The sequence below is a fragment of the Pavona decussata genome, unplaced genomic scaffold (assembly GCF_977016875.1).
Source record: "Pavona decussata unplaced genomic scaffold, jaPavDecu1.1 SCAFFOLD_131, whole genome shotgun sequence".
Taxonomy (NCBI): domain Eukaryota; kingdom Metazoa; phylum Cnidaria; class Anthozoa; order Scleractinia; family Agariciidae; genus Pavona; species Pavona decussata.
Genome location: NW_028145545.1, coordinates 566,838 through 578,951, shown reverse-complemented (window position 1 = coordinate 578,951; position 12,114 = coordinate 566,838). Strand labels below are relative to the sequence as shown.

Genomic DNA, 12,114 nt, shown 5'->3' with positions numbered 1-12,114 from the left:
TCGGAAGAAACTATTATTTCAATAAACTGCTAAATACAAAACCATTACGAGGGTTACTACTTTTCAAACTTAGAAAGGAAATGGGGAATTGAGTACTTCTGAATGACAAAAACCTATATTTGTCATCTTTTTTCAATTTCGTAGGCAAGATTAGAGGCAAACTGGAACAGGAAGGAAGTGAAACTGAGAGTATAAGAGAGAAATTGGGCAGTTTAGCGATCACCGTAGAAAAACCGTCAGGTGAAGGTCAGTAATGAAATTAATTGCAACAACATTTTTTATCAATTTTCTCTTCGGCATGGAAAAGTAAACCCTTGTTATTGCTCCCCTTCGTTTTTCTTTAGGATACGAAAAAGATTAAATACTAAAATAGCCTTTATTACAAGAGACAGTAAGGTCTGGTCACTCATGATAGTTTTATATTTCTAAATGTGCGGCTGCTAGTTTCCAACTCCTCGATGAAGTTATTGTACAGGTGTAGAGTTTGCATACTATTATTCAGCAGCGTCAACTTGCTTGATTGGTTTCACTTCTTTATTTGTCCAATCAAGGAATGCCAGAGATTCTGACTCTCAAGGATTCCGAAGATGAAACGATGAAACAACTAGATGAAACAGAAGGTATGTTTTAATCAACATCACCCAACGGGGAAAGAAAAGTGTTTTTGGTCATTGCACGTGACGATGCACAATAACGATTAGGAGGCCACAGCGTCCTGTTGTCGGGTGTAACGACAATTTTGGGGGTTGTCTTTAAGTGAAATGGGCGTCCCTTAAGCTAGAATGAATAGAAATAAACATCTTATGGTGGGTTACTTTCTGGTGAAATGAACATACTGAACTGTTTTTGTGGAGTGACGCGTAATAATCTGCTGGCTTTTATCTAGCTGAATCGAGCGGTTGTAAAGATTCAAAGGTTAACTTATTATTATTTGGCGGTATCAATTCGCTTTGTTCACTCTTGTTTTTGTCATACTAAGGAATGCCGAATATTATGGGAGAGGAAGTTGAAGAGAAAGCTGACAAAATAGCTACGTACTTAATTCAACACAACACAACTAGATAGGACACTGTCTTTGTGGGAATGGCGGTTGGTGCGTGGGATGGATGGTTCATTTTAAAGCGTTACTAACCCTCCCCTTGCTTGCCGAGTTGATCGTACGTGGAGCACATTTTGTCTACCCTGTCTTCCTCTAAATGCGAAGACGATATTGTGAATTTTATCAGACTAACCGTGCTCTTTGGCTAATACAGTTTAGTATAACCTTGGCCAAGAAGAATGGCATGGAGAAGTATGAGTAACATTAAGTTTACTTCGCTTTACAAATTGATGGGGGCTGGTCATGTTGCGGACATGTGCATTGCAAACCAACAATTTTGAAACAAGTCGGGCCGCTGTTTTTGTCAACTCCGTCGAATCGGAAACAATAAATTCAATCCTGCTAGACTCTGTGGGCAATAAGGCCCAAGGATTGTCGCACAGCTTTAACATCAGATTGACTTGAATTTATACGGTTTTGTTTCTTTATATGTTCGACTAAGGATGAAAGTTGGACAGGTTTAGGCCGACGTTGATCGATAAGTAAGGCCTCACTTTCAAGTGTTACAGCACAAGAAAACATTGCAAATCAAGGCAAATTTTACAGGATTTCTCTGCTTCTACTTTGTTTCTTTATTTCAATTGAAAATCTGCTTTCCTTTTGTCCGATTTGGGAATTGCAATCGATTTTTACTTTGTACCCATCTGTTTTGACTCAATAGTAAGAATCAGTCCTCGAGAATAAGAACTTGTACTTGCGCTCTGCCATTTTAACTTAGAAAACAGCTCACTTGATATTTGTTTAACGAAAATAAAACATTTTCATCGTCAAAGAAGCGCTCCTTGTAGCGTCTTTCATATTTCATGTACTGGTGTTTTGGAATAATTATCTTCTGTGGTTTCAAAGTCACTTTTCCACTTCCCTTGTACTGATATGGGGTCGTGAGTACTTGTGTTTTATAAAGAAAACGTACCTGGAACCATGCTGTCTGCGCTTAAATTTTACGTGTTGGTAGGCCAAATACAGCTTGTTCTTTGCTTTGCCGGAATTTGTCACTAACTGAAAAACCTACATTGTTATGATAATTTCTGGTTAGGAAACCAAGCAATCCAGAGAGTAAAAAGCAATCGGTTTCTGTCGTGAAAGTGCTTTATACATTGTGGTTTGACTGAATGATAGGGAAGGGCTTGTACTAGCCTGCGTTGGCGGCGTAATTGGGGAAGGGAAGGGGGGGGGGGGGGGGGAGGGAGGCGAGGGAAGCGGGAAAAACATGAGTTCCCCCTCCCCTTTCCCTAGTAAATACCATCGCCTGATGAAAACCAACTGATATAAATATAGTATTACTTGAATTCATCTGGTGACAATACTAACATGACGATAGTAGCCCATTTTACAGCTTTGTCCTTAGTGGCCTGGCCTCTGAGTTGATGCGAGGCTGGGGTTAACTTTGTTAATGTTCTCATAGTTAATTGAGGGACTGGTTATGAAACTTTGCCATGAAAACAATGGTGCTACAATTTATATTGGAAGGGCCACGACCGTGCACAATCCTTTGTTAATTTACACCACAGTTGAATATCTTAACGGGAACGATTCTATTGGTCAGTTGCTCCAAGACATTTTCAAAATCTACTGTGGTTTGTCCACGGTCAAGGCCAAAAACGCTTACAAAAATTAAAAAAACAAAAAAGAAATTTGTGAAGCTTTTATTAACTATGGTGCTAATGCAGACTAGTGAGCATAAGAACGATATAATCTTCATATGAAAAGCAGTGAGGTTTGCATCAAAACAGAGTCAACTGCAGCCTTGCTTTTTCACCGAAAAACCAAGTCACTAAGCACACAGCTGTAAAATAGGCTATTACATACTAACGTAACAAAAACGTGACCGACTGCATTCAAGTCCAAAGTTCAAAACTTGTAACGAGAGTTTCTGAGTTCAACGAAATAACTCCGTGACACTACTTAACCATTCTCACAAGCGTATGGCAGTCTGTGGCATTCCTCTATATCATGGTGACACAGGAAGCGGCAAACGTTAAGAGTAAAAATTCACCTTCAAAATTGGCACTCACAGACACAGCGTGCTTTTTTCATGCGACTAATTTATTCTTGTTTTCCTCGTTCTTATGACCATGCTCCTACCAATAGCGTAACTCCACTACTCAAAAACGTTCGAAGCGTCAACACTCGAATCTCTTTATTGTGGCCAAATTGTCTTGTCAACTCTGTTGATAAAACCAAACATTCAGTTCTAATTGGTCTTTCTTGTGAATGGATGGAAAGCAGTAATTTTGCTCTGACTAGTTTGAAAAAGGACGACCCTTCGGAAATAATGGATCAGAGGGTTAGTTGCTGCGTTGTTGAGGAGTAAAAACGAATGTTTGGTTTATCAACGGTTTAAATTGGCCACCGTAAAGAAATTCAAGTGCTGACGTTTCGAACGTTAGCCCTTTGTCAGAGCGAATCGAAAAGCTAATACTACAAACGTCAGCATTCGAATCTCTTTACTGTGGCCAATCTACCTTCCAGTTCTTTCTGAAAAAAAAAAGATGTTTCGAAATAAAGCCACCAAAAGGAGCAATTTCTTTCCTAACTGCTGGTAACTATAACTGTGCATGTAGCAAGACGATAGAGTGAAAATTAGACTTATCTCTTTGAATTTTATTGGAACAAATTCCTTAGGACAACTTTTCCTAAACGTTGCGAGGTATTTTTTGCCATGTAAGTTACACCTATTAGCTACGCGAAAGTAGTGATCAACTAAGACTATCCACATCCCAAATCTATCGATTGTCAACGGCGGCAGCAGTTTAAAATGCGTTCTTAAAGTAACGAGCTTTGTTTATTTTCGGTAAATGTGCGTCAGATAGTAAATATGAATGATGTTGGGTACTGAACCAACGTGCAGAGAGAGCTTTAACATTATGTTAATTTACCGTTTGGTAATAAACATGTCGATTTTTATGTTCCTCAGACAAGCTTGAGCACGCGAAGAGTGAAATCGGACGCACAAGCGAGAAGCTGGACAATCAAAAGGAATCGAAGGGTAAGGGTCATTGTTAAAAACTATTGTTAAAATGTTTTCTGTTCAATACATTGTACAGAAGAAAAACCTTTGATATAAATCTCTGTAATAAACATTTCACCGTGTCATAATTCCGGTTTTCTTTTTTTGGTTTTGTTTTGTTTTTTCTTCTTGATGAGAAGAAGTTTAATTTTCACAAGACACAAATACTTTAAGAAGCAAGCCATTACAACGGCCATAAACGCTTTTAAGAAAAACAAATACCTTGGACTACAGAGTTCACCCCTATAATCGAAACGGAATAAAATTAAAAGCAGCGCTCATTATTATAAACATGTTCCTACTATACACACATTGAGTAACTTGCGCGCAATTATTTAAGATCTCTAGTTGAGGTTCTTGTTAATTATAGCTGTTGTTTCTCCAGGTGTTTTTAATCCACTTGAATTTATTAACGGACTTCGCCAACTCTACAAAATCAATGAAGGATGGCTCGCACCCTTTCCGTGGTGTGAAAAGTTTCGATTCCATCTTGAGAACATATTCACCAGGCTGAAAATGGTCAGCAGGAAGAAAGAGAGAGGAACAAAAACTGCCGAAATGGTTAACTTGTCTGACATCTTTAGACCACACGAAGAAAACCCAAGGCCGAGAACAGTATTAATTGAAGGAAACCCTGCCATGGGAAAAACAACATACTGCAAGAAGCTTGCATACGACTGGGCCACTAAGAAACGAGAAGAAGAAGGTTATTTCCCGAAATTCGAAGTAGTTCTGATGCTGAAATGTCGTGATATCAAGTCTAACCTCTGGGAGGCCATTGATGATCAACTTTTACCTTTAGATGTGAGAGAAGAAGAGAGGGAGAAAATCTTCGAGTTTCTTCGCGACAATCAGGCAAAGATTTTACTGATTCTTGACGGATTGGATGAGTTGCCCACCGGCAAATTACCGATGTTTAAAGAACTCATTCAAGGCAGAATCCTTTCAAAATGTCACATAGTAGCTACAGCACAGCACAAAGCTGGGATTAAGGTACGGGAATGCTGCGACACCCTGTTGGTGATCGAGGGATTTACAATAGGGGATGCCAGAGAGTTTATATTTAAGTATTTTAAATCCATGGAGGATTTGGCCGAAAGGCTATTGGACAAGATTCAGTCTGACGGAGAGTTAAGTGGCCTGACAGTAAATCCTTTGAACACAGCACTTCTCTGTATTCTTTGTGATGACGTTAAAGGTATTTTTCCAGAAAGTAGCACTCGACTGTTCTTAGAAATGGTACAGTGTGTCCTCAGGAGATACAGGACAAAGAAAGGATTACCAGAATCCCACCAAGACCTTACTGAAGTATACAAAGCTGAACTGAAACAACTTGGCTCAATAGCATTGAATGGTTTACAGAACGATGACATGTACTTTGAGGACAGTCAGTTTCAAAATCAAAGCGGCGAGCTCCCTGGATTCGGATTACTGTCTGTCGAACCTGGAAGCAGCAAACGAAGACCAAGTCTGTGCTATGGCTTTCTTCACAAGAAGTTCCAGGAACTGTTTGCAGCATTTTATCTCTGTTGTCGGATTCTCGATGGCGATATTAGTCCCGACAGCTTAATTGCCGACAGCAGATATTTTGACGAGCTGAAACAGGTTCTTCTGTTCACATGCGGTTTGTTAGCTGTACAGTGCAATGAAACAGCAGCTGCCCTTGTGAAGATTATAACAAGTCAAGTCAACAATGGAACGAGCCGTGAATTCGTTGTTGCATTGAAGTGCATTAGTGAATCTAAGAACAAAGAGAGTGATTTGTACCAGACATTGGCACGTGTTGTTGGCTCGCTTCTTGACCTTCAGAGAGTTGATTTTTCAGACGACGTCTTAAACGATGGCCATGCTGCTGTACTAGCTGAAGTTATTAAACGAAGTTTAACCCTCACAGTGCTGAATTTGTCTGGCAATTGTATTGGTGATGAAGGTGTAGCCGCACTGGCTGAAGCAATCAAAACAATTTCAACGCTTACAGAGCTGAATTTGTCTGGAAATCGTATTGGTGATGAAGGTGTTGCCGCGTTAGCTGAAGCAATCAAAACAAATTCAACGCTTACAGAGCTGAATTTGTCTGACAATCGTATTGGTGATGAAGGTGTTGCCGCATTGGCTGAAGCAATCAGAACGCATTCAACGCTTACAAAGCTGAATTTGTCAGGCAATCGTTTCGGTGGTAATGGTGTTGCCGCCCTGGCTGAAGCAATCAAAACGCATTCAACGCTTACAGTGCTGAATTTGTCTGGCAATCGTTTTGGTGACTATGGTCTTTTCGCCCTGGCTGAGGTAATCAAAACAAATTCAACGCTTACAGAGCTGAATTTTTCTGGCTGTTTTTAATTGTGTTGCCGCACTGGCTGAAGCAATCAAAACGAATTCAACACTTACAAAGTTAGATTTGTCTGAGAATAGTATTAGTCATGATGATTGTTCCGCACTGGCTGAAGTAATCAAACCAAAAATCTAAGGCTTAAAGTCAGACTTGTCTGATGATTCCTACACTTCTGAAGAAAGTTAATCATTAAACAAGGGCACCCAACTGTTTACTTTTTGTGGAATGTCATCAGTGTTAGGGCTTAATCGTCTCAGAATTTTGGAGTTAACTGTTCAGAAATCTCAAATTTTCATACGTCAAATGAAAGCTCAAAATTTCGTAAAACTGCAAGAGAAATCCCTTCTGTTTTTCAAAACGGCGAATGCATCGTTGAGAATGCACAAAAAAGAAGATCAACCAGCATCAACAGCTCGAAATAAGGTGATTCCATCGAAAGAACGTTTGTAAAGAGAAATTTTTGAAAATCTCTACAGATGTTAAGTACACCTAGTACATCAGAAAAATAAAATAAAAAGAGGGGGTCCCCGTGCTTGTTTTCACCCTAGAGGGCTGTAGTATCTCACTATTTTCTAGGCATGTGACATCAATATTAAAAGAGCTAGTCTTCAGCGAGAAGTGCCCACTACTTCCAGAAAGTTAGTACTGACAATGAAATACTAGCATTTTTCTTATAACAGTACTGTAACTTTGTAGTAAAACGCCATAAAGTGGCTAAAAAAATTAATCCCATGGCGTAATAGGGGACATTCGAGCGGTTGTACGCTTCCCGCAAAACGTCCAAAATTGATCGTAGTAGTGATTCCACAATAATTTTTCGAAATTGAATTATGATAAATTATTGAAACTGGGATATAACTTAGAGAGTCGTATTTTCCTTAATTTCGTTGAATAAAAAATGGGGGTCACCGTGCTCGTTTAGAAGAAAAGGACCATTTATTTTCCTGCCGAGCTTAACCTCAAGGAAATCCCGCAATGTTGTGCGTGCGCGCGCTAAATGACGCGAAAAATTATGCGCAGCAAGGATGCGCAATGCAATTCAGTGGAATCACCTTAAGTAACTTAGGGGAATAAGATTCAATTCCCAAAACGCTCTGCAACTTACATTGTCAGGTAATGGATCAGAACAGATTAAATCGAAATTAGCTTACAAAAATATTCCTTTGAAGGCTCTCAACATGATCTGAGAACACAGGAGACAACAGTGTAAGAATTTTACCTAAATGTTCTTGTTTGGTGCCCTGATTAAACAAAGTTGAAATGTCACTAGGCGCATAAAGTACCTTAAAGCGGAAGTATCACGCAAATTTGCTGTCATTTCAAAACCCAAAAATTTTTGTCTGTCAGCAGAAACAACGAAATAGTTGTTAAATTTGTTATGAATTATCACCCCTGTGCAATAAAACTGTCGATTTGTGTCTCTGTCCAGAGACAGAGTAGGCCGGTATGGATTGAAACTTGAAATATGTTAGACTAATGTTTTTCAAGTTCTCGCATTTTTTTTTCAAAAATTCGCTAGAACAGATCACGAGTTGTTCCTTTCAAGAATTGAGTTGATTTCTTTCCTCTCGTCATTCTAGAATTATTTTGCAGCTGATTATTATTATTATTATTATTATTATTATTATTATTATTATTATTATTTTTCTCGTGAGTTTCCATTTTACGGTTGGTTGAGTTTTGTGTTCAAGATTACTGAAACTAACTTTTGTGACACCCAACAAGTCGAGCGCGCAATTTTGAATTCACTACCAAGACCCTGATTTAAAAAATCTAACTGTAAGCTGGAAACTCGCGGATATCGAACTTTCATTTTGAAGCCATGTTGTTATGATTCATTTATTCTTTTTAGTTCACATTTTTGTTTTATAAAAAGCAAAACAGGCGTTTAAGGAAAAGTACACAAATGCATTCTTGCATCAGTTTAATTTTTTCAGAAAACAAAATTGCGGGAATTCATTTTTGTGATAAGTAATGTTCAGCAGACTAAAAAAATATCGTTTAAAATTTCATACCATATCTAGTCAGTGATGTTCTCACCGACCCATCTATAGACATATTAAAGTGTATATGACAGATTTTTTTTTTTTATTTGCTTGATCGAATCTTCTTGTTGTTCTCGTATGAAAATCGAAAAAAAAAAAAAAATTCGCTATCGATTTTTCTTCCCCTCGTTTGAGGCGGTCAAAGACGTGAAATTTCACTTCCGGTTGTGTACAAAACCACGCAAGGCGGGAGACTAGGGATAGTGGATCTGTGACGTCAATACAAGAACGCTACTTTCGCGGATCCTCTGTTTCAGTGTTTTTCTTTATGCAAAGGAAGAAAGATGGTGCTGCGGTGCGTTGTTTACGGCTGCAGCAACACGAAAGACGTAAAAAAAGTGAAGCAGAGAATCCGCGAAAGCAGCGTTCTTGTATTGACGTCATAGGTCCACTATCCCTAGTGTCCCGCCTTGCGCGGTTTTGTACACACCCGAAAGGGAAATTTCACGTCTTTGACCGCCTCAAACGAGGGGAAGAAAAAACGATAGCGAATTTATTTTTTCGATTTTCATACGAGAACAACAAGAAGATTCGATCAAGCAAATAAAAAAAATCTGTCATATACACTTTAAGGTAAAAAGCTAGAATGCACGAGTGCTCAATTGCTAAAATTAATGGTTTATTAGTTCTAGCTCTGTTGATAACTGCATGACGATAAAAGGACTGTAAATAGAAGCAATGTTTTGTTTGTAGATTCAAGTGGCGTGCAATTCAACGAGAATATGTACAATACGTAAACATTAATTAAGAAATATTTCGGACGTATAAAGGCAAATAGATTACAGTCTTTGAGAGCTAACATGGATGGACAGTTCCAAGGAGGTAGAATACACTGTGCTTGCTCAGTATTTTAGAGCCATTTTAGTTTTTGCAATAAACGTACCGTCTCACTACACTGCAACTGCTTGGTTGATGGGGATTTGTCACTGTAAGCCTTGTAATAGGCATTATGAAAGCGAGGCTAAGTGCAAAACTTTTGTTATGAAAACACGGTTTTATTCGTATGCAAACAAAACTAATTTGCACACAAAAAGCTTTACACTTAGCCTCGCTTTAGTAATAAGGTTCAAAACAACTCAGAAGTGGCTTATTACACTTAGTGCTGCACAATATAAATGCTTAAAGAAGAAGGTCATTCCAAAATAGAACTTTTTTCCCTTTCGTCAATAGAAAGTTAAGGTAAACATTAGGTACTCACCGAAGTTTCAGCTTCCAAAGAGCTTTCTATCCTTATGAAATCCTTGTTCAAAGTAGGCCAAACATCGAGCACGGTCGCCGCCATCTTGGAATATACTTAGCAGCCTGGCGATGCTTGCGTGACGTCATTGAGTTCAACCAAAATGGCTGAGTCGTATCGTTTCGAGCCCGAGCGTGTAGGCTGTGCGTACGCTATTGCCTGGCACGGCCGTCACAAATCTGATGCAACGCTAAACAATGTCTAAAAACATGGGGATTATAGAAAAACGTCAAAGACAAAAATAAAAACTAAATTTTATGTGCATGAACCTTTGTACACGCAAATCTCAAGAAAAACTCTTGTTTCACGTTGAATATAATAGAAGGAAAATGCGGTCGCGCAAAAATGTGCAAATTCGGAAATAACACCGTGGGAAAAATTACACTCAAAATTGCGATTAACTGAAACTGATATCGCCCTAATTTTTACCTTTCTGAAATGCACATTAGTTGTACTCTCATATCCACTGGCTTTCACTTTGCAGTCTTCGATAATTGAACGATAACAATAACAAATTCAGCATTACATGTTTTAGTTCTACGGCGTGAGGTCGTAGACATGAAAATTTTGGTTTACATATCGTTTGCTTCGTGCGTTTGTAACGTCTGAAACAAGCGTTTCAAACGTTCCAAATGTTTGACAGTCTTGGCGCGTTTCGATCGTTTCATGTTTGTTTACGTACCTTGCGTTTCCTCTGCATAATTTTACTGAAGTTATTAATTCTGACCTTATCGAATTAGACTGTCAACCAACCGCAGTTGTTTCCAATGAGACCCGTATTCCCTTCTGAATCAAGCAGAGGAAACGTACAGTGAAGCGCAAATAACGATAAATTTGCAGATCCCGAGAGTATTATTTTAAAATTTTTTATCTTGATCAGATAATTAAATTGGTCGATCCGTTTCAGGAATCTATTGTTGACATTATTATAGTCATTTTAAACTCAGTCGATATTACGTCTACTTAAACTGTTGAAAAACTCAAAACTTTGCATCCTGTGCTATTAAAATGTAATGTTTCATTCACAAAATTTTGCTTTTACGGAAAATAAGCGCTAAAATATATCTTGTGAGTATGCCATAATTCACCAAGCGGCGCTGCTTCTTGTTGGCTTTCGTAGCTGTTGGGCGTGAGAAAAACTGATTGATCGAAATAAGTAAATTTCTATTTCATGTTTTGTTTTTGTTGCATGTTATGTAGCTTTTGTTTTTCGAATATCCAGTAGTAATAATTGGTATCTACTTAATTTGTCCTTAAAGTTTTTTGAGTTATGCACAGATCTATTTAAAAGTCTTAATTCCTTCAGTAGGTTTATTTCTGATAACAGACGAAGGCTTTACCGAAAAGACTTTGCCGTGACATGCGAAAAATAAGCGCGATGTTGTATATCAACATTCTGAAACGCCTCAAACGATCGAAACTAAAAATGCCAAACGCTTCGAAGGATCTAAACGAACGATGTCAAACGCTTCGAACCATCGAAACGCACGTTTTTTGAACGATCCAAACGATTGCAAACGAAACAAACGTTATCCTCAAGTGTGACGGAAGTGACCAAAATTTGACACAAATCGCAAAGCTAATTTCCATGTTTTCTCAAAATCGCTGTTTCAAAGGTCCAATTGGAACGGGAACTTGAGTACTTTAAATTATGTGAAACATTAAAACCGTGTTATGACATTCCAAGAAGCTGGCATTGTAGCGACAAAATAAAGGGCCAAACTTTAAAAATTAAGCTCGTTTGCGCGTACCAGGCAATAGCGTGCGCTCAGCCTGTAGGCAACGTTGACCAAGGAAACAGTGGCTCTGATAACGAGAACGAAGGTGCAGAAAGACTGTTCAACTTAAATTGGTGCTTGTGCGGAAGACAGCAAGAGAGTGCGTTTGTTGTGTTGAAGAAACGGAGTCAGAAAACAAGCTTGAAGGTACTTTGTCAACCAGTATCAGGATACGACGAGTACTTGCTCTGTTTTTGTTTTGTAATCTTCGCTGAATATGAAATCTTATATAATAGTTGCAACTGCGTATGGTTTTTTTCTTTCTTTTGCGAGTTTTACCACCGAGGAGATTATGTCGGTGGTCGACTTCAAAATAGTCATCAGTGCGGTGGTCGGAACAAACATACAAGTGTTCTTTTGGCAAGAACTTTTTGTACCGGCCATTGTTTTGCCAAGTTTTTTCATTTTACTGGTATACGATGGAAGGAAATACCTTTTTTGCCGTCTATTTGAGACCTATTTGAGCAATACCGACGTTGCTGAACAAAAAGGCATGACTGCAAAAGGACGAGTCGACTGTTCAAGCTTCCCGCCAGACTTCAGGTTGAACTCAATGACGTCACACAAGCATCGCCAGGCTGCTAAGTATATTCCAAGATGGCGGCGACCGTGC

The 12,114-nt window shown here is 38.7% G+C and overlaps 1 protein-coding gene and 1 long non-coding RNA gene across 2 annotated transcripts in view; both read left to right on the top strand.

Annotated features, from left to right (window-relative positions):
• The window catches only part of LOC146468382 (uncharacterized), a 35,141-nt gene extending 28,556 nt beyond the window's left edge, over positions 1-6,585 (top strand). Inside the window, exons 10-13 of the mRNA XM_085124643.1 lie at positions 145-246; positions 552-620; positions 4,017-4,088; positions 4,495-6,585. Of these exons, the coding sequence (XP_084980769.1) occupies positions 145-246; positions 552-620; positions 4,017-4,088; positions 4,495-6,449 (2,198 nt within the window). The 3' untranslated portion in view covers positions 6,450-6,585. The remainder of the gene's footprint in view (positions 1-144; positions 247-551; positions 621-4,016; positions 4,089-4,494) is intronic.
• A 1,529-nt stretch (positions 6,586-8,114) lies between these two features.
• LOC146468381 (uncharacterized) lies at positions 8,115-9,379 on the top strand. The gene is made up of 2 exons (XR_014867526.1): positions 8,115-8,505; positions 9,060-9,379. It is a non-coding gene; the product is annotated as an uncharacterized LOC146468381 (long non-coding RNA).
• The last annotated feature ends 2,735 nt before the right edge of the window (positions 9,380-12,114 follow it).